General features: G+C 51.1%; 1 protein-coding gene across 2 annotated transcripts in view; it reads right to left on the reverse strand.

Moving 5' to 3' along the window:
* The window catches only part of TBC1D22A (TBC1 domain family member 22A), a 336,855-nt gene that overhangs the window by 142,054 nt on the left and 171,404 nt on the right, over positions 1-23,397 (reverse strand). For both annotated transcript variants that reach the window (XM_073882613.1, XM_025881542.2), the window contains one exon: positions 10,756-10,865. In XM_073882613.1, the coding sequence (XP_073738714.1) occupies positions 10,756-10,865 (110 nt within the window). The remainder of the gene's footprint in view (positions 1-10,755; positions 10,866-23,397) is intronic.

Here is a 23,397-nt window from a genome sequence, read left to right on the forward strand (position 1 = left end):
TTAAAACTTTCCCACAAAGAAAGTTCCAGGGCAAGATGGCTTCCCTGTTGAACTCTATCAAATATTTAAGGGAGAGTAATACTAATCTTACACAAACCCTTTCAGAAATTATAGGCCACCATTTCCCTAAGGTTAAAAAAGAAAAAGACTTTAGAAGAAAAGAAAGTAGAACACAATACTCCTCAGGAACAGAGAGGTGAAAATCTTTACATACATACTACCAAAGAAAATCTAGAAGTATAGAAAAAGGCTAGTATCTCATGACAAAGTGGAATTTCCCGGAAATGCAGGTCAGCCTAACAATCAAAGTTCATTAAGGTCCTTCACTACATTAACAGAATAAGTAAGAAAAATCACATGATCATATCAACAGAAGAAAAGGCATTTGATAAAAGTATCAATTCCTAATTTTTTTAAAAGACTCAGCAAAGCAAACTATAATGTGACGTCCTGGTCTTCTTCTACCAGGTCTTAAGAATTCAATCCTCAACCTCCTATTCCATTATATACCAGTATTCCTCAAATGTAAAGACCTATCAAAATAAACCAGGGTGCTTATTAAAAACATAGACCCCTTGACTGTGGAATTTGCACTGTCAGCAACCACCCTGAAAAAGGGCATCTACAAAAAGCCAACAGCTACCACCGTACTTCATGTTGAGAACGTGAATGCTTCACCCTCCCCACCAGTATCTGGAAGGAGGTAAAAATGTCTGCTCTCAGCACATGAGGATCTTGACAATGCAATAAGTCAAGAAAAGGAAATAAAGGCCATGCAAGTGTATAGAAAGAGGTAAGGATCTCTTTACTTATAGATGACATGATTGTGTATAATTCCTAAGGCATCTACTGAAAAGCTCCTGAACTAGTCAGTGAATTTAGTAAGATCACCAGAAAGGTGAGGCACATGACATTTTCCAAAAGTGGCCATAACAGTATCTCCAATCCTGCATGCTCTTTTATTACGTGACCATGCACTCCTGTATCAAGAGATGGGAGTCCAATTTCCCTCTCTTTGAATCTGGGAAGACTTGTGGCTTCAACCAAGAGTACAGTAGAAGTGATACTGTGTGTGATTTCAGAGGCTGTCATGAAAAACGCACCTTACATTCTGTTGGCTGGAAATCTTACTAGGAGCCTCGCACTATTATGTAAGAAGTCTGACTATCCTAAGGCGACCATGCTGTGAGGCTGGAGAGTCAGAGGGAGAGGCCATGAGATGGCAGTCACTGTCCTAGTCTCAGAGCACCCCCACCTCTGCCCTGCCTGAGCCCAGGTACCAGGAGCTCACACATATATCGGTGAGACTTCAGACAGTTCCAGCCCCTCAGCATCACCGTGTACCCACCTTCAAGTCTCCCCACCTGAGGCTCCAGACAATGTGGTACACGGATAAGCAATACATGCCATATCCTGACCGAAATCCTGACTGAAAGAATCTTGTGAGCATAATAAAACAGTTCCTTTAAGTTGAGAAATTTGGAGCAATTTGTTACGCAACAATACTAGATAAAGATGTTGGTTTACAAAATCAATTATATTTGTATATATCAGCAGTAAAATTTGAAAAACAAAATTTACAAACAAAGCTATACCATTTAAAATAGCAACCAAAAACCCAAACTATTTAGAAATAAATTTAACAACATCTGAACAAAACCCATACACTGAAAACTACAAAGTGTTTGTGAGGATAAATTTAAAATGTCTAAATTAAAAAACTCAGTATTGTTAATGCTGTTAATTCTGGGAAAACTGACATAGAGATTCAACACAATCCCATTCAAACCCCAGCTCCTATTACTACTTTTTCTAAGGCTTTTCTGGTAGAAAATGGCTAACGATAAATTTTATATAAAAATGTAAAGGACCGGGGTGCCTGGGTGGCTCAGTCCATTAAGCGTCTGCCTTCAGCTCAGGTCATGATCCCAGGGTCCTGGGATGGAGCCCCGAGTCGGGCTCCCTGCTCAGTGCGGAGCCGGCTTCTCCCTCTCCTCCCTGCTCGTGCTCTCTCTCTCTCTCTCTCTCAAATAAATAAATAAAATCTTTTTAAAAAATGTAAAGGACCAAAAATACTCGTGACAATTTACTTTAAAAAGAACAAAGTTGGAGGACTCTCTCTACTGGACTCTGAGAAAAGCTACAGTAATTAAGACAGTATGTACTGGCATAAAGATGCAGTAATAGATCAATGGAACAGAACAGAATGTCCAAAAATAGACCCACATTTATATAATCATTTGATTTTCAGAAAAGGGACCAAAGCAATCCACTGGAAGAAAAAAAAAAAACTTTTTGACAAATGATGCTAGCAATGTTAACTAGGAAACCTGTATTTTAAAAATGAACCACTCTGCCTTCCTCACACCACACAGAAAAATTAAGTCAAGTTAAAAGTCAAAACAAAAATTATAAAGCTTCTAGAAGAAAAACAAAGGAGAATTCCCTGGCACGCTGGGGGTGGGTGATGGATTTTTACTTAAATTGGATTTTAAATTTTAAGTTAGATTTTTTTTTTAGATAAATTAGATATCATCAAAACTAAAATTTTCCACTCATGAGAAGACACAGTTTTCTAACAATGGAGTGCCACACCACAAACTTGGGGAAAACATTCTCCCACTCCCCTCACTCTCTGTACGTACACATGCATACCCTAACAGAAGACTGCCGTCCAGCACAGACACGTCAGAGAAGGGGAGTGCTGGTGCAGCCCCGCCTCGCACACACAGCTGCTGGGTGTGTAGAACAGTACAGCCCACTTGGGGGAAATGCTGGGCTGTTTTCCACAGAAACAAAATACACTCCCACAGCATGGCCCTGCAAGGCTACACCTAGGCACCGAGCGAGAGAAATGGAGGTTACGTCAACAAGAAGACATGCATGTGAATGTCCACAAAAAGTTTGTTCATAGCAACCAAAGGCCAGAAACAGCCTTGACTTCCACCAAAAAGATGGACGGAGAAACAAGCTTGATATATTCATACAGTGAAGTACTACTTGGTAATTAAAAGGAATGAACTATTCATTCAGGCAATGACATGGATTTTACGTTTTTCAATGCTATTGTGAATTGAATTTTTTTTAATTTTCATTTTTAAAGTGTTTGCTGCTCAATGACTCATTCTTAATGAATCTTCCGCTGCAGCCCAGTAACCAACACACTCTTATCTATTTAATAAACCTTTCTAAAACGTTGCCAAGAATTCTCAATTTTATCGACGAGGCTCTAAAATCCCTTCTCTAAAGATCCTTCCACACACAGAGCATGATTCATCTCGTGTTTGAGACAGAAACACATCTGCACGGACTAGGTGCCTCTTTCTTCATTCTTCCATCCACGGGGCCGGGCCCAAGGCCCGGCCTTCCCTCCCTCCCCACGACGGCTCGGCTGCTCCTTCCAGGTGAAGACAGCCAAATCAGGGCCACGTGAGCGAGCTTCCTCTCAGCCACCTTCCCAAGCAACAGACCCCCTCGCTTCTTCTGTTTCCACTGAGCTGGGAAAGAACAACGCCCCCAGGCCTCTGGCCGCCCCAGGCTCTGGCTGTCTACACTCCTTTCTAAGGATCCTGGGCCACCTTCCAAGCATGCTGGGGGCCCCTCTCCTTCTTGGAGCAGAAAGCGCTCCAAGGGCTCCCCGCACCCGCTCTGGTTTCCTGTGATATGTCTGTCCCTTCTCTCCTCACTGGCCTTATCTTCAACGGCCGACGCGCAGCAGCGACACCTGAGAGACAGTGGGCCCTGCAGCCCCCCGGGGATGGGGCTGGCAGAGGCCCGGACATCCTCTACGCGCGGCGCCACGCCACCATATTTCCAGCCTTCTGTCTGACAAGTTCCAGGATAACACGGTCTCTTTCCCCAACAGCCCCTCACTCCCAGGCCACCGACCAGTTCTCTGAACTGAGGAATGCTTCCCCAAGGAGAGGAAGTGTAGAAGGCTAATTATAAAGGGCAACAGCCCTTTTCTCCTCAAAAAGGCTGTCCTGTTAAGTAATGAATCCGAGAGTAACAGGATGACTGCAGGAGAGGCAAACGGGGAAGCCGTGATTCAACGAGCACGAGCTCGGCCTGGCGCTGCCACTACCGCGCAGAGACGGGGAAAAGCCCAAGAAGGCCACTCCCCAGCACGGAGGATATGCACCCCTGCAGCCTAGAAAACAGAACGGAAGCACACAGCCATGGCTTCCACACTTACGGTCCCGTCCCGTCCCCCCCCCCATACCGCCTGTGCCCAGACAGCCCAGGCCACCCCCTTGCTGTGGGAACCCCCCACTGCACGGCCCACCAGGCAGATCCACGTGGCCCATTTCACCACCAAATAAAGACTCCTCTCATAACCACATCCCCTTGTCAAGACAAAACCAACCCATCAGAATAATTAGCAGGGTCACGTGGGTGGACGACTTCCCCGCAGATCTGCTGGCTAGACCTCTTCACGAAGTCCTGGTAAGATTCTTCCCCGGGCAGGACTGTCCATTTAGTACCCTGATCCCTGCCCCCTCGCTGCCACACCCAGGCCCTCCCCAGCAACCCTAAGGAGGCAGTAGGTACCCCACCGCGGGTACTCACAGCTGCACCACAGGGGACGAGGCCTGCCCAGTCTGCCCGGCGCTCTCTCTCTGCCCGTCCCACCACCACCCAGCTGAGGCTCTAGTTTGGGCCGCAGATGGCCCCTCGCTAACCCCACCTGCCGCCACTGAGGGCCGAGCCAATGGCCTTCCTTCACCGCTCACAGAGCCAGCAGGAGCTCAAGGGCACCACAGTGCGAACCGAGTCTCCACCATGAGACTATTTCACCTGGAAACGCAGCTGCTTCTTTTCTCCCAGCACCAAGGCCCCTCCATAGAAAGAACGTCCCCTACAAACACCAAGCGCGAGGACACCATCAGAAATGAGTGAGCAGGCCCGAAACCTGGGGGGGGGGGGGCAAATTACGGGCCTTTCTCAGAGCTGCCAAAGCCAACCCAGCTGCCCGGCCTTGGACTCCGGCCCACCACCCCTTTTCCCAGGGAATCTGGGTGAGTCTGCGTGCCAGGGCCGCAGCCCAGAGAGAGTGTCGACCCTGGTCTGCACCGCTCCGCGAGAACCACCGGTCAGCCATTTCTAGAATGTCCCACGCACGCTGGAAGAAAGGGAACATGCTGCGTGTGTGCCGGGCGTGGGGTTCTAGATATGGCCAGTAGCTCAACCTTATGAACTCTGTGGCACAAATATGTCTCGATCTTGCAAGTTCTTGTCTGCCTAACCTGCTTATTACTGAGATGCAGGAAAGCTGGGGCCAGACTGTGCGGGTCTGAATCCCAAGTCTGCAACTTCCTCGCCCCACAGTGGGAAACGCCTGATAGACATGTTGCAGGGAAACTGAGGTTAACACCAAGTTAACAAACACAAAGAATTTAGAATAGCGTCTCGCACTGACAGTATCTTCAGGAACTTCCGCCTAATTTTTGCCTCTTCTCTTCCCCGCCTGCCTCCTACACACGCACACTCAAGAGATACACTTCTGTCCATGCACATGCGTGCTGTCGTAGCAGACGTTCAGGATTGTGTCTTCCCTGGTAAATTTATCCACTTGTCCCTCAGCAGTGATGCTCTTTATCCCAAATAATGCTTTCTGCCTCAAAATCTATTTCATCTAATAATGCATAAGAGCCACCCTACTGCCAAGCTCTTATTTCGGTTAGTGTTGATCTGTTGCGCTTCTCCCAACCCCTTCCTTTGTGCCATTTTGTAATCTTACGTTTTAGGTGAGTGTCTTGTAAGTCGTGTATAGCTGGATCCTGTTTGTAAATCCAGTCCGGCCTGACAGTTATCCTTCTCCAGAACACCAAACACAATGCATCTCATTCTGGCCTCTACTTTTCCTGCTGCGGCCTATTTCCCATCCAACCGTCGACCCGAACGACTCATCTGTCTGTCACTGGCCGTTCCTATGACATTTTCTCTGACCTCCCATATGTAGCGGCTTCACTCCGGTTTCTCCAGGTGTGATATTTTAATGTCACTTTCTTGAGACTTGTTTGTTTAGTGACCATAAAAGCCCATGTCTCTCACAGGTGCTGGAAAGTTCTGGCCACCACCTGTGTGCACAGGGGCTCCCACGGCATGTCTTCCCATCCCAGGCCTGCTGTTCATTCTGCCCTAACCTCTCTTCCAAATCCGTGCCCTCCCTCGGTGCTGCCCACTCAATAATTTTCTCCTTCTACTTTAATCCTCTCTTCTGCTGGGTCTAATGAATGGTAGATTTCAACGACCGTAAGTTTGGTTGCTAGAAGTTCTGTTGGGCTCTTTTCAAAAACCTGAGAGCTCTCCTTTCAGAGTCTTGTTCTTCACGTTAATTACCTGTTTTGGCTCCATTCACATGGCTGCTATAGGGTGTCAAGGCCCTGGGGTAGATCACTGCTAATCACAATGCCAGTTAATGTCCAGTCCTGGCGCACACTTTCTCTGTCTCATGCTTTTTCCGTCGTGAGCTCATCTTCAGGGGGCTTTTCTGTGGGAAAACCACAGGCCTGTGCTGAGAGAGCAGCCCCCAGGGCGGCGGTTCTCCAGGGCAGTCGGTCCACCGCTGCTGTCCAGGAGACCCTTTCAAGCGGTCCTTGAGATCAAAACCACATTCCTAATAATAGCAACGTTATTTACCTCTGTCATGGCGTTGCCGCCTGCATGGCTGGTGTGAAAGGTGAACAAAATGCAGACACATTGGCATGAGTCAAGGCAGTACCACCCAAGCGTATTCTTAGTACCTCGCACTCATGGTGAAGAAAATAAATAAAAGGCAATTTTGCTTAAGGATGTCCTTGATGAAGTTCCTAATTTTATGATTAATATTGCGTTAGATCTCGACCCTCAAGTAAACATCTTTTCAATATTCTGTGTGGCAAAGTGGGGAACACAGAAAGCCCTTGAGATGTGTACCAAAGAACAGTGATTTCTTCCCAAAACGCCCCTGGTCAATTGTGGGAGCTGTGAGTGAATTAGATAACATTTTTCAAGAAACATCATTTTCACTAGAAGAAATGACTAACAGGCAAACTGGTTATTCAAACTTGGGTATTTAGCACTTTCTCAAAAATGAACAAAGACTGTCATTTCAAGGAAAACAACCGGCAGTATGTGTTGCCAATAATAATATTTGAGCTTTTAAGCCAAACTCTGAATTTTGAAGAACTTTTGTCTGCCACTCTGGGCTTAGCAGCTTCTTCTGACAAGACAGTGGTAATGCTACGAGACGTGATGCTGTATGACGAAGTGCGTCAGCATCTAGAAGCTCAGCACACCTCAGTCACCCACTATTCCCCAAACGGTCAGCATTCGAGGCTACAGAACCACACGTGGGCAAAACACCACTCAACGTGCAAGACAGGCCAACGGACTTCAACGTCACTGAGTACAAAATGGTGGCTGACATGGCTTCAGCTGCCACACGGCAGGCAACCTTCAGGAAGCCACCGTATGCTAAGCTATGGTCTAGTGTTAACAAGCAAACATCCACAGTCGTCAGGAGAGCGCTATGAAAATTCTCCTCCCTCTCCCAACGCCCTGCCTGGGAGAGGCCGGACTATTTTCACATACTCCCATCAAAACCAACATATCTCCACAGACTGAATGCAGAAGCACACGTGAGAAATTAGGTATCTTCTATGGAGTCAGACCTTACAGGGTCTTAACACAGGGGAACACAGTGCCCTCCTTCTCACGAAATAGTTATGTTTCAAAAATATTAATTACCGAGATATGTTATTTATAATAGCATATAAGGAATTTATCGCTGTTACTTTAAGATAAATTACTAAATATTTTTAAATGATCTCTGTTTGAGTTTCTAACATAGTAAATACCGACAGAATTCACCCACATGAGTCAAAGCTCTTTGAGTTCCTCATGACTTTTGAAGACTGTAACGTAGCCCCGAGACACGAAGCTGGAAAGCCTTGATGGAGAACCATTTTTTTTTTTGTTTTGGAGTAGCACCAGGATTTCCCTATGCAGGACCAGCTTTATTTTATTTCTACCCCTTGCCAAGATAATAAAACCTTAACTTTTAGGCATGACTGTAATCATTCCCTTCACACTTACTAGCGTCCACTAGTGGGGTCATCACTCCTCGTGTCGGGAGGACTCCCTCCCCTTGGTAAGGAGTCCAGCTTTAAATTTTAGACAATTCTTGCTCAACATCACCCAACGCCTCCAGGCATATGCTGGGAGGGAGCAGCTTCTTTCTGGGCCTAGTCTGTCATCCTCCTGGGACAAGAGGCTCCCAAGCGCCAGAACTCTGGCCCCCCACCTCCAGGACCCCTAGAACTCTGCCGTCCATCGGCGGTCCTCTCCACGCACCCCTGGCCACCAGGATACGCATCCTGCAGGGACAACAGGTTGGTGACTGTGCACAGCCCCTGTACATAGCAGGCGCTCACCACACTCTGGCCAAATGCAGAACAGAGTCTCAGACTGAGGCCACAAGGTGAGCCGAAAGCAGAGTTACGTCTCCAGAAAAATGAGCAGATGTGGTTTTTGCCCTCTAGAACGTAGCCAGCAAAATGGAAGTCATTTCCACTGATTTCAGCTGGACACGGTCATAAAGCAGAGTAGAAAACCACAGGCTTCAGAGCTCACATGTGGGTCCCAACACAGGCTCTTTGACCCCAGGCAAGGGATCTGTGTGTGTGCAGAGTGTGACATCTGCTCTGCTGTGAAGCTAAGAGCCACTCGGACACACTAGCCATCACTGCCCACTGACCACGGGAAGCCCCATCGCTGCTGCCGAGGAGAGCAGGAGAGCTGCTGCACGGCCGTGGCCCAGCGACTCGGACTCCCTGCAGTCTCCCTGGCACGTGGATTTAGCATCACTCGATAGACAGCCCTGAACTTCCTGAGCTGCAGGGAACTGGTGAAGGCCAGGCTGACAGGGCCTCGCTTAACAAGGCCAAGCATGAGTTCTCAATGGTTTTCAAGCAGGGCAGTGATATGATGAGAAGGTGCTCCAGGAAGACGGCTCTCGAGTTGTCAGGAGAGAGCAGAGAGGATAGGGCGAGCCCAGGTGTATGAGAGCAAGTGCAGCAACAGAAGCTTCCAGCTCCTCAGGGCGCTGACACCCGGTCCGTCTTTCCGCCTGCTTCTCCGTCCCCTCAGACCCTCACACCTGTCCACACAAAGCAGTGGGGGCACCCGCACACACCCAACAGCCCCCCAGAGGAGCTCTCCTCATCTCAGGGAATGACAGATCTCCCCGAGTCCCCCAATGCTGGTAACCTGCTCACGTCAGGGCCCTGTGGCTTGCGGCAGCCTGCAGAGGGCAGTGAACGCGCGTACCCGGAGAAAGCCGCACTGCACACATGCACGCACACGCACACGCACACGCAACCCTGGTCCAAAACCCATTTCATCAGACGGCAAACTTCAGATGAAAAATGAAAAGCCAGGGTCACTTCCAGTGTAGAGCTGGTTTTATTCCCAAACAGAAGCAGGATAAGTACGTAAATGGCAGGAATTCCATCACTCATGATCACAGAAGTGACACCTGAAATTTATAATGTCTCACGTTATGATTCAATCCCTTTCTTAGACGGAAAAAAAAAAAGTCTTACATTTTGGGAGAAGACTAACACATATGAAAACGTTAACAATGGAGGGGAATGATAAATCGAGACTTGGGCCAAAATCGTATTTTCCTCTGTAAGAGGCAAACAAGGTTCTTACTTGTCATTACGGGAAGGCCTTCTACTTGCTCTTTGTCGCTTCTCAGTTATCAAAAGTAAGGTGAGCCCACACCGTTCTCTCCCACACAGTCATTCTGGCTAATTTATTCAAATTAAACCTCAGGACCCAAATCTGGAGACCACATCATGTAAAAGTCTTCCTCGGGCCCCTTTTAGCCCAGCAGCTGAGCCAAGGCCTCCACGGGCAAGTGGTGTCGGGAACAGCACCATGACAACGGCTCAGGAAGGCCCAGCCTGGCTGGAAATGCAGGTAACAAGTGCACCCCATCAACTTCTCCCCTACTCACCTGCGACAAAAGGGGTCCCGGCACAGCGCACAGACGCCCACACGGCCTCCGCCCCTGGGGCATCTTTGGAATGAACCCAGCCCATGAGGTCCCGCAGAAAACCTCCATCAACCAAACCCTGCTCTGGGCTCTACACACCCGCCACCATCCCCGTCACCCCTCCTCCAAGTCTCACTGCATTCTCAAATCGGGTCCTCGGGAGCACGTGTCTTATGCCCCCTCCAGGTCTACCCTGTGTCCCACACTGAGCTCCTGGGAGGCCTCTGCTGACATACCTCTCCCTCCCCAGGAAGGCACGCAGCCCCTGGCACAGAGTGTGCATCTACAAAAGCCCTGTCAGCACAGAATGAGGCTAAGATGGTCCACACCCACCAGGGGACCTCCATCTACCTCGACCACGGACTGCTACATCAAGAGGCTCCAGTCCTCCTTCCTACTCTGTGTAGGGTCTTTCCCCCAAACCACTTCCATAAAATCACCCCTGGCCCTGGGAGACCTGCGGCCTTTCTGCAAAAATCTCTGCCATCCACCCTGACTGACACCAAGTCCAGCAGAGCCCCACACACACGCAGTATTTCTCACACCTGTCGACCCTGTGAAGGAGGCATAGCCCAGGCATAGAAGGGGAGGCTTCAGAAGGCAGCACGTGGCCAGGCTGAGCCCAGAGGCAGGCCTGTGCAACAGGCCCAGTGCCCCCCAGCCCCATGACACTGGTTTCAGATACAGAGTCCAGGCCGGCAGGAGCTCACCTGAATACCATCCAGCAGCTTGCTCATGCACCAGTACGTGTCGGCCTCGACGTTACGCAGCACGTCTGCGGGCACGCGGGAGACGTCGGCAGCGTCCACATCCTCCTCCTCTGTGCACCAGGGAGCATGGAAAAGACAGCGAGCGGTTAATCCACAGGACACACCACGGGGCGGGGCTGGGGGGGGGGGGCACGGCTGGTAGAGACTTGCACGCGGCAGGCAAGGTCACGCCGGGGCCCATTTTTCTTGCTCGAACTAGATGGCTCATAGGCTTCAACCTCATCACTTAATGGTTCTCCATTTTAATACCTAATTAGTTGCAGATAATTAATATTCTGAGTCTTTTCCAATTAATTAACATAATTAATATATTATAAATTATTGCTTCTCAGGCAATTCACCTCCTAATAAGAGAGGGCCTAAAAGACATTACTTATTCCCAACACAGATCTGAAAGCTTTTTCATAAGATTGTTTAAAATTCTGCTTCTAATGTGGTTACATATTCATTAGACAATAATTTCTCTCAAAACCGGTTCCCAAGGTGAGGGTTTCCAAAACCACGCTGGGCAAAGACCCCTCGGCTACAGGCGAGCGCCCGTGAAAGCAGGAGCCTGAAGAGAAAGAACAGGCGGCAGTGTTCTGGATAGTCTCCTTCTTCGGACACAAAAAACCCAATGAGAGAACATAACTTAAAATTTTTAAAATGCAAAACAGACACTTAACTGAAATGGCTTATCAGACGTTTGAACGAACTAGTTTTAGATCCTTACAAACGCCGCTATCATCCAGCACAACACTCATAAATGTTTTAGAAATTATGCGTTCTATTTTTTCATTTTATTTAATTTTGTTTTATTTTGCCAACATGCAGGGCATCCCTGCAAGAAAAACATTCTTGAAGCAAAGAAACATTTCTGTTGAGAACATATTTGGAAAGTTTTAAGTAGGTAGAGATGACAATAATCCTCAGAATACTAATTGCTACCACCTGTTGCGTAGCTGTGAGGTGACAGGCGCTCCTCCCCACGATCGAATGTCCTCGCTCATGAACCCCCGTCACACGTCTGCTACCACCACCACTGCGCCCCTTGGAAACAGGCTGCAGTGAAACAGCAGGTGTGGCCCCTGGGGACAGCCCGTGGCAGCGTGGTCAGGACACAGGCCCTCCTGACAGGCAGCCCCACACAGCCTCGCCTCACGTCACAGCACGTGGCTGCGAGAGCCACGGTGAACCCCCTTCCACTCCGCTCCCTGCTCACGACAGAAACCACAATGGTGACAACAGGCCAGGCGAGTGCAGACCCAAGCCTGGCCAGGCCCTGCGTGTGGGCCACACCGGTCTCCACAGGCAGGCCCCGCCCTGGACACGCATCCATCCCAGCTGCGTACAGCCACGAGGACACGTCCCCATCAGCTCTGCTCTCAGCCTCTTGTCACCGCATGTCCCCGGGGCGCCCAGGACCACGTCTGTGGGGACTGAGGCCTGGAAAGTCACTCTGTCCCCACTCATTCCTTCACTGCCCCGCTCACTCAACAAGCTCTTCTGCATTTTGGTTTCATTCAGGGGTTTATTTTATTGCGATGTAGTCCATATACAATAAAATTCACCTTTTTTAAAGCACAAAAATCACTGGGTTTTAGTGTCTCAGAGTTGGATAACCATCACCACCACGTAATTCCCGAACTTTTTCACCACCCCAAGCCAGCCCATCAGCAGGCACTCCCCATTCCCCCAGCCCCTGGCAACCACCCCTCTGTGCTCTGCCTCCGTGCATCTGCCCGTTCTGGACATTGCACGTAATGGGATTATGCGGGATGGAGCCTTCCGTGTCTGCTCCCTTCGCTCAGCGCCAAGCTCCTGGGGTCATCCAGGCCACAGCCTCGTGCCAGCACCTCAGTCCTCTCCATATAGCAGAAGAACATTCCGAGGCATGGATGGGCCATACTGCCTATCACTTGTCCCCTGTGGAACACTGGGCTGTCGTTCCCTTGCTGGGACAATGCGACAACACACAGCAGGTGCTCCCCGTGTGGTGGCTCAGTCCCTACGCTCCAGGGCCTTGGGCACACAGATGAGTTAAGAGGCGATGCCTTGCAGAAGCTCAGAGCTCCTCCCCACGGATGCAGGACTATGGTGAAGGCGTTCCCAGGCTGGCCTGGCCAGCTCTGAGCTCCCTCCTCAGTTCGAGCCCGCCGGGGACCTGTGCCCTGTCCCAGCTGCCCCGAGGGCTGTGGGCTCTCCCTCCCACAGCCCGGCACCGCTCTGCCCCCTGGCCACGGCCCAGCAAGGTGCCTGGCCTCAGACCTTGGCTGTCCGGGGAGGCCAACGTCAGGCTCACACACAGCCTCCGATGAAGCCCCGCCAGGTATGGCTCTGCCGGAAATGCTGGCTCTGAAGGCCTGAGGCAGCCTAGGGGGGAGGCACCAACTCCGCCTGTCTACAGAGGAGGAAGCGAGGTCTCCTGGGGTCACTACCGAGCACATGACACCGTCCTGCTGGAAGAGCAAGCCGGCGGGTGCGAGTGTAAGCGGCCTCCTCCGGCTTCGGCGGACTCAGCTCCACTCCCTACCACCCTAGAGCAGGTCTGATTTTATCCCCCATCTCAGGGAACAGACTCCACCACAATCCTCAGAGGACTACTCCTGAGAAGTTTTCCATCGACGCATTCTCTTTCCAGGGCCTTCAAAGCACCAAGATGTTGCCTCGGCTGTTAGGACAGAGCATCCCCAGCTCATAGGGGCAGCGGGCCCCCCAGTGCAGGAGCGCGGGACACAGGCCTCGGAGATGTTTCTCGGTCTGCTTAGCTGTCTTACTGCCTTATGCCAGGAAAGGTCAGCTGGGCAGCCTCTTTCAAGTGTCACCTCTCACAACGGGCCATTTGTCACTCTTCAATGTAATGAAGTAATGGCATTTAACTCAGAGCACCCCTATGCCAATCTGTCTTCAAAAAAAGCCAAGAGAATCGGAATGACCCTCATTGTCAGAATGAGATAAATATCCATCCTCCTGGAGAAAACATCGGCTGACACAGGAGAAAACGCGGAGGGCAGCACAGAACACTCCAGAAGGCTTGCGCCGCAGGCACAGGGTCAGAGCCGAGAACAGAACACCCCACCAAGGCTGGCACAGCTGCTACGGGGTCCTCCTGGGGCTCCCCACAGGAGATGGGGCTCTAATGGTTCCTGGGGGCACAGCCCAGACCAAACCAGGAACAAAAGCCGCACGTTCAGCACAGGTGCTGTCGGTCAGAGGCTAACTTACTGCAGCATCTGCCACGAGGCCCGGGAGACTCAACACTGTGGGCCAGGAGGGGCCCTCAGAGGCAGACCCCAAAATGGCCAACAGTCGTGACAGCTTACAACTCAAACCCAACCGGCTCCAAAGGTAATACATGCCTCCCACCAGGGCATGCTGCCTCCACATCTCTGGGGCAAGGAGGGGGGCCAGGGGGGGCGGGAACCCAAACGGGGAGCCACCAGGGAAGCCTGGGGCCTCAGGAGCCCTCCTGTCCGCGGACACAGAGGCTGCGCTACGCAGTGCTTTGCCCCCTAAACATGGGCCGCGTCAAGGGACGGGGAGAGACCAGAAACACTGCCCCACCGAGATCACAAAGGAGAGGAAACCACTGACGTGGACGGTTCCAGGCAATCCCGGGGTTCAAAAAAAGAAACACAACTCCAAGGGGAAATCGGTAGAATCACAGGAATGGGACAAGCCTGGCGACAGCGGAGGGGACGGGGCCTTGGGAACCATGCCGCGGGGCCGGGGCTGGACAGGGCTCTCGGTGCCAACCCCTCTGGGCCACGGGGATGTGGGCTTAGCTAATTCTGACCCACGCTGCGCAGACGCTCCAGGAGCAGCTCCACAAGCTGCTCGAGGCCGCCGTCTGCCATGGGAGGTGGCTGCCCAATGGGGCACCCCTGGACCGTGACCCCAAGCACCCCGTACACGGCCCTCTCCCAGCCAGGCAGGCAGGACGGACAGGCTCTGGAAGCCAGCACGGGGAAGGTACTGCGGACTCACGAAGGCAGCACGGATACCAAACACATGACTGCCAACAACAGAATTTAAGCCAACCTGTTTCATCTGAAACTGGACTGGATCCCACGTCCTACTGTATCCCGTCAGCACAAACATGGGCACGCACACACACTGCCGTCGAAGAGCTGCAGCCAGCCTGCTCCCCAGCTGCCCACAGCACCACCCATCAGGGCCAGGCCCTGCACCTTGAGGACCCCGAGCTGAGAAAGCTGGGAGCTCTGACTCCCAGAGCCCAGAGTGACAGGGAGACCAACACATGCACAGTCTAAGCCGAGTGCACATGGGGAAGCAGGGAAGACACTGCCCGGCCCGGGACAGACAACCAGCCACAAGTGCACGTGCAGGCGCAAGATATAAAAAACAGCCATTTAATTTATAAAATCTCTCACCTGCCTTCTCAAATCATGAAACGGCTTTAGGGGATGATTTAAATAAATTCTTTGAAAATGCTACCCTGCCATATTATTGTTGAAAAAGCAATTTGTAAAATAATCTCATCTTTATCAATGACACCGTTTATATCAAAAACTCCAACCCTCACCTGTCTGTGTGCACAAGCACCCAGAGAACATTACTCAGAAAGATGCCAGAAACATGACCGTGGTGCCCCCTGGGAAAGAACATCGCGGGTGGTGGTAACTACAACTCTTCACTTTTTGCAGAAAGGTAGAGAGTAAAAAGAGAACATAAATTTTCACAATTAACACTTAGGACTTTTGCCAATAGGGAAAAAAAATACTGTGTAAGCAGCTGGGATAGTTTCACTAAGGTCTATCTTTCCATGGATAGCCCTAGAGAAAGTTCCCAACGGTGGTGGTGCCCTTCTAAGCGTTCTGAGAAGCTCGTGGGGCATTTGGGCGTCAGGACAATTAGGGTAGGGAACTGCTGGCGATCAGTGAGGGGGGGGGAGGGGGTCAGCACTGCCCATCGTAGAAATGTGAACAGCATGGCACAATTAGCACATCCAGAGTCAGTCGTGACTCGCCCACCAGCCTGGGTGGGTGGGTGGACCGGCAGAAGGGTAGGTAGATATAAGGAACTAATAAAAGAATGGAGGACATTCTGGCTGGTAAGGAAAAAACCACACAGGGATGTAACTGCTATTCTGCAATATCCAAAAAGCTATCTTAGGTAAATAAAGAGCAGAAATTTCTTGTCCACATTTCCATGTCCAGAAAACCAGCAGGGTCAGTGGGTAAGGAAGAGGCAGGGTGATGGGCTCAAAGCAAGTCTGTTGTGGTGATGAGGCTGCTCACTGGACAGCAAGGGCACCTGCCGCCACTGATGGACAGAGCACATCCTCTGGCGCCAGAGCCCACTGCATCCGAAGCAGCCCTCGGAGGTAAGCGCACCCAGCTGACACACGAAGGACCCACAGGAGGGTCATGTGCCAGGAAGCAGCTGCGCCTGGTGGTGAGTGGAGGCCAGCTGACAACGGCCAGCCTCTCAGTCTGAGACAGGGCAGCACGGTGGCTTCTGACTCTGCAGGGAGAGGAGGGGAGAGCAGCTACAACTCTAGAAAAGTACAACCTCGCAGGTAAAACACTCCCCCAGTCATAAAACATGGGGTGGGCAAAAGAGCCCGTCACCACCACAAGCTCACTCAAGCTTTGGGTCTCTGGGGACTCGGTCCTCAAAGGCTCCCCTCCAGGACGACACCTGCCCGCTTCATGGGAACAGCCAGGGTAGCTCAGGCTGGGATCTCGTAAGGACCAGGGTGTGCTAGAAAGTAAAGAGGCCCAGCACATGGCCAGGCTCTCCCTCACAGTAAACCAAATGGGGCGCCTTGGTAACCAGAAAGGGAGAAATACCTCAAATTTAAACAGAGCCTGTGACACGGGATCACCACGGCAAGTGTAGATGCCGGCCTCACCAAGCTCAAGGCGCAGTGAGCAGCGCAGGTTAGGGATGGGGGCATGCCAGGGCTGTTAGGACTGCATTAATCACCCGCATCGCACAAACCCTGCAATAAACCTCTTCACGTAATTAGGAGCTTAACTGGTAATCAAAAATATTCTCTTCTTCGTAAGCTAGCTGGAATCGCTCCATGGTCTAATCTTTTGCATTGCCCAACTTGGGAGTTTTAAATTTGAAACCCTGACACTTCGGTGATGGAGGTTTTAGCACTTAATTACATAGATTTGGGTTCCAAGGCAGAGGAGAAAGTCCTGTTTGGTAAGAGAGGGGCCGCCACTCAAGACCATAAATTCACAAAACTCGGTGGCTCAGCAAGAACAAGTAAGGTTATGATCAAGTTGGTTTAGCATACTAATGTTTAATGTTAATATAAATAACGTCCAACTCAAGGTTACACACTAAACCACTGTCAGAGTTCCCAATTCTGGTACGTGGCTGCAAACCTGCAGCCCAGAGACATGGACAAATGGTCAGTGGACAACACCAGCACACGATGGTCACAAGTCAAAGACACACCAAGGACAAACCTTGCCAAGGGCCGGGCAAGATGACATGCTGTGGCCTCATCCAACTACCAGTCTCGTGGCCCAGCAGGCCCCAGAAGACAGGAACCAAGCAGCACCACTCTGCTTCTCGTCCACCTCCACCCCAAGCGCACCCCCAATCAGGGGCCCCCAGCCTCCTGCAAACCACAGGCCGGAGACAGCACTGATGGGGCAGCTGCTCCTCCCTCCGGAGGAGCACCCTGCTGCCTGACTCCGCGCCGAAGAGAGCGCCCAACAACTCCTGGGAGCACCCACAGCGGACCCTGTGTGGTACTGAGGGGAAGGGGGAAGGCAAAGTCTGCTTCTTTAATGATCCTTGTCTCTACAACATCATCTTTGTAAAAGAAAAAATTCTTAATTTCACAACACTCTTTTGGCTTGACTGGGTCTTTGATTTTTAATAATGCTTTGAGTCGGAGTTTTTGTTAATAGAAATGCAACTGGTTAAAATACTGACTGATTCCATTAACACGTATCGAGCACTTTCACGTACCAGAAACTGGCTGGGGGAAGGGAGGAGATGGGGAAGCAGCCACGGAGCCTAGAGGAAAGGGCCACACGCATTCATTCGCCTACTAACTCCTGATGCACTCAAGCACCGTTTCCCGGCCTTACTTATAATGTCTGTTGACCAGACTGATTTACAGAGATGTAAATAAAGAGCCGGCCACATGGCGAGTGAGCAGTGTGAAAAGGGACGGGGCGGGGGGGGCATGGCAGGTTCAGAAGAGCAGAGTCCCCACCCCTGGAAAGGGTGGCCTTGGGAGGTGTTGGGGCTGAGCCTTGGAAGGTGGCAGCATCAAGCACAGGGGATGAGGCGATGGGGGAATGGGGCGGGGGTGGGGGGGCACCGCAGAGCCTGGAGCCAGTAAGCCTGCAGGACGTCCGCGTGACCCAGGCAGGGGACAGCTCATGAGGATGATACCACAGCCGCGGGCACCTGGCTCCAGAGCTGGGCTTCCTTCCGGAGGAAAGGGGGAGCCCCCAGAGACGTGTGCACATCAGAGTAACTCCTCACACTGGCGTCTGCCAACAGGGGTGCAGGCAGAGAAGGGATCCCATCTGGAGACAGCGCCGTGGACACGAGAGGCAAGTGGCGGTGGAGATGCTCCCAAGCAGAGCCTGCAAACTGCAACAACTACCGAGGCACAAAAAAGAACCCGGGCCCCGCCGCTGACGCCCCTCCAGTGAGGAAGGCCTGCCAGAGAACACATCAGCGCCACACCATGAAATGCCAGGCACTGGGCCGCCCGCTGCAGAGGACAGGAGGTGGTGCGCCAGCGTGCCCGCTCGGCATTTCCTGCACATAAGCGTCACCAGCTGCACCCCTCCCCACTCCGCACACTGCGTCTTCACGTCCGCGTATCCCTGCACGACACGGCAAGAGCCCCGCGAGAGCAGGACCGCACCTGCCATGCTCTCCATGTCCCCGCGCCTCCGCCGGTGCCCAGCACACAGCAGGGGCTCGATAAACACATGCCAAGCGAGGGCATGAAATGCCGGCCAGGAGCTCACAGTCGAGAAGGACGAGTAATTACATCAACAGTTGCAACCAGAACATGGTGAACGTTATGCCAAGATGTTCTATGAAGAATGGAAAGAATTTAATCCCAATTTCTCCAGTTAAGAGAAATATCCAAATTATTGCCGAATGTAAGACAACGTAGCAAGTCTAACTTGCTTCTACTAACGACAATGCAAACAATGCTTAAATCAACAAGAGTTCGTCCAAACTGAAGGAAGTATTCTTGCAAACAGCATCACACACAACAAACAGGCCCTGCCTGCCGCCCTTCCATGCAAGTCCAGAGTTCTCTGAAAACAAGGCAAACTGTTTTCTAATTTGAGACCCCCTGGAAAGCTCTGACGGTTGCTGAGCTCGCCTCCAAGAATGGCAGACGCTGTTTCTCGGGAAAACTGGATACCCATGTGAGCCCAGCATCCTGCTGGGGCAGGCTCCACATGGTCCCCATCCCTCTCCCTCCCTCGGCCAGCCTTCATGGGGCACACACGTCGCTGGAGCCTGCAGCGGCCTCCAGAGACGCAGTGGCACTGGGAACCTCTCGTCAGGGCACAGGACAAAAGCCTTCCTTCACATATAGTCACTGCATTGAGGGATTTAGGCCCCTCGTTATTTGTTCATGAGGAAAGAGTAGAAGACTTGCAGCCATGACCATCTTTCTGAAGCCGTGTGGCCAGGCAGGAGATTCTGCAGAGACCCCCATCCTTCAGAAAGCAGGCGACAGATTCATACACAGAGTAAGCCCGTGTGAATCATGATCATCTGAACGTGCAAACTGATCATAAATCAATCCATTAAACTGATCTATTCCCTTTACCTAATTAAGTCAAAAATAATTACTTGAAAGATGAATGGGTCTTTAAATCAATCAGCAAATGCTCCCTCACTCAAACCATTAATAATGCAGCCAAATGGAAAGAAAGGTTGACCAGCACAAGACAGCTCATTCCCAAAAGCCTTGGTGCACGACCTCGAGCAGGGGATCAGGAGATGCACGCAGAGTGCTCCCCCATGCCGAAATGTCACCCCACTGTGTAGCAGACATCCCACTCAAGACGATGATGACAGCCAGACCACAGTACAGCCCCAGGGACGCCAGCCTCCACTCATGTGTGCAGGTCAGCAAAACCCTCCGAGGGGAAAGCCCAGCACAAAAGGAAATGCTGGGCCACGTCACCATACACAAATCTTAAATGGTTTTAAGTGAAAAAATTAGAAAGTAAAGCAGATTGGGGAAACATTTGCAACATATTACAGGTCAAGGATTATTATCAAAAATTCTGCAAAAATTTATCATGCAACAAGAAAAATATATAAGTAAGCCCACTAAAAGTGAGGAAAATATCTGAAAAAAGTTATAAAAGGAAGTCAATTCAAAACAAAGAGAAAGGTCAACAAAAGCATTAGTTATAAACAAATACATACAACGAGGTGCACACCAGCTCACCAATAAAACTGGTCAACTGTCAGAGTTTAAAATACCCACCATGAACCATCTGAACCACAAGGAGCCCCCCAAACACAGATGCTCTGCTAAGGAAAGGATCAGTGGGTTTGAAAACCAGCCTGAGAGAACAAGTCAGATCCCTTTAGAGCCACAGAGTTCCACTGAGCGCAGACGGTGTGCCAGGCATGCAACGGGGGCCTTGGGAACCCAGAAGAATATGGCCCAGTCCTCGCACGGCTCACAGTCTGGCTGGGAGCTGGGCCCCGCAGGGTGAGTCCCTTGCCAACAAGAACCAACAGGCCACCCCTGCGCCCCACTGGTTGGACGGTGAAATGGGAGGTATATGCATAAGATGCCATCACATTTTGCTAGTAATAACACAGCAAAAAGCCAAGAAATTCATTTACAGAAAGTCATACCACAAGGACCTTTGTTGCTGAGATGGTGTAGGATCCTAAAGTACTGGTTAATTGGGAGAGTTTGCTGCTCTAACTGATGGACAATCCAGCTTTCACTGACAGCTCCAATAAGGTAATTCCGGCTGGGGCCATTTACAAAAGACTAAGTGGCTTTCGTTGTCCGTTCCTGGTCCTCAATAAATCATGCAGACACGTCAACTCCCAAATTCTGTTCGTGTATTCCTGCTAACTCACATCCCAGCTGGGATTCCTCTGATCCAGCTTACAGCCAGCCTGGGCTGTGGCATTTCCTAGTGCCTGGGCTCCTGGGTGTCATGCACAAAGACAGAAATGAGGTTTACGGTCATTGCCTCTGCCCGGATTCTAACACGTCCATGTGAAAGGCCGTCTGTGGTCACTCCCCAGGCATGGCCTTGCCAGGAACCAGGCTGACGAACCAACCCCGCAGCTAGATTTTAGCAGCCCTGGCCAAGCCCTGACAGCCCATCAATCAGGAATTAATACATTTCAGCACACTCTTCACTCTCTGTTACAGCCAGCAAATGAACCATAAACAGGAAACGTACGCTGTAACCATCCCAACTGGACAGAACAGAACCCCAAGGAGGGTATGCAGCACCCCCAAACAGAAGCTAGACGCACAGTCTGTGGACTGAACCACAAGGTCAGAGCAAAATGGGACTGTTTCCTTTCCATTTCTGAAACACGTTCCTGCTCAAGATAACTCAATCAACTGTGTGGCTCTTTGATTTGTCAGTAAGAAGAGATCTGTTCCGCCGAAAGGAACACAGGGCCCTTCCCTTCCCCCTGGCCAGGCATCCCAGCTCATGGCTGCTGCAAACGCCACAGGTCCCCGGGAGTTAGGAGAGCCAGCGCGGCTGCCGCACGCCAAGAAGCTACTCAAAAGGCAGGACTATGGAAAAGTCCAAGAAATAAACCTCTTCAGAAATGACAGACACCCGATTTACAAACAGCTCTGCCCGCTCCCCATCCCTGTGCTAAGAAGCCTTTGGATAAAGAATGCATGAAGCAGGCTGCCCAACCTTCCTACACAGGTGGCGCCGAACCAGGGCTCCAACCCACAGCACAGCCAACAACTCGGCACCTGCCAGAAAATCGACAGCTGACAGCCCGGAGGGGGCGGGAGCCCCCTACACATAACAGCAACCGTTGCCCACACTCCCGTCCCAAAGCTCAGGCATCACCATGGGCTCCCAATGGCCGCTCCTGCTGGACCCGAGACCACAGTGCCTTTCGGCCTGGGAGGTTTCTAGTTCCCTGAACAGTAAGTAGAAAGCGCACTGGGAACTGGGGAAGGCAGAGGAAAGGAATCAGTGGCCGTTCCATTCAGAGCCAACCAACTTGGCCGGGAGACCACCATGCCATGGGTACAGCAGGCGCATCCAGGCCTCTGGAACCTCGGGGCCTGGGGAGGGTGTGGTGCAGGGGGCAATGTGTCCCCGGGAAAGGTCCCCAGGGCACGTCCAGATCCCGCAGGGGTGTGATGATCAGGCACTGGGTATTTGAATTCACAGTCACAGAAAATTTGAGGAACTCGGAATTTCAAATAAGGGGGGATAATCTGCCATCTCTACCACCTAAAGCACAGCCAGGATACCTGAGTGTAGTTACATTCCAATTTTTCCACGCATGCTTTTTGCTCAGCTCTTCTAGGACTGCAGTTGCATCATAAAGATAAATGTGTACCCTGCTGAAATCTGACATTTATAATGAGAATTTTCCATTTTATAGACACTACTTGAAGCCACGCTATAGAATGGTGCAGAACAGGCGACAGGGCTGGCGCGACCCGGTTTGCTGGCCACACCCCTACTCTGGGATGCTCTCATCACCTGAACACTTCCCATGACAAGGGATGCCCCCTGAGCATCGTGAACACATAAGGGATTGATCCACATTGAGAATCAGTTCCTCGACATAAGCATCTCCAATGAAATCGGCAGGTAGAGGGTAAGGACGTTTTAGGGCTCCTGACAAATACTCGTGAAATATCTCAAGGAGGGTTTGCAATTTCCACGACAGCCAGCGTCTTCCAGGACCACCAGCCCCACCGATCTCTCCTCAGCAGCTCCTCCACCTCTGCTCGCTGGGAAAGCACACACAGCTCAGGAAACGGAGGCTTACTGTGCATTTCTGTATTTTCTGGAAAAGTTGACTTTCTTCAAAGTGTCTTTGTGACTGTCCCTTAAATCCACCTCTGATTCACTTAGTTCCCAGCTGGAACAGCTGACCGCCGGCTGAACGTCCAACCACACGGAAACGCAGCGGGGGCTGCAGGTAAGCGCGGGGGCCGCAGCAGGGCTCTGCATCCCTCAGACGATGCCTGACGTGTTCTGAAGCCCTTTACTGGTTTCCTAACAGTGAGACTGTTTTCATGCCCCGAGGTAACAAGTACTTGTGTTCACTCACGGGCAGTTCAGAGATGAGGACTCAACACTAAAGCTACATGGGTTAACAGATGAACCAACGCTAACCAGCACTAGTTACTGTGCAATGAAGGGGTGAGGACCCCATGCAAAGCCTCGAAGGCCGGTGTCGGTGGTCAATCACTTTGTTGTCATTTCTCACTGACCGTCTGGGATTCCCCTCATGCTGGGAGTCCCGGACATGGGTTTCTCATTGTTTTGAGAAAATGTATTTTCTCAGGCGGAGAGGGCCATCATGCTGCCCCTGCACACTTCAGCTCAGTGGGAGGGCCCTGGACTCAGTATCACAAAGACAGCAAGA

This window comes from Callorhinus ursinus, unplaced genomic scaffold (assembly GCF_003265705.2).
Source record: "Callorhinus ursinus isolate GAN/ISIS: 27379988/994484 unplaced genomic scaffold, GSC_fseal_2.0 scaffold48, whole genome shotgun sequence".
Taxonomy (NCBI): Eukaryota; Metazoa; Chordata; class Mammalia; order Carnivora; family Otariidae; genus Callorhinus; species Callorhinus ursinus.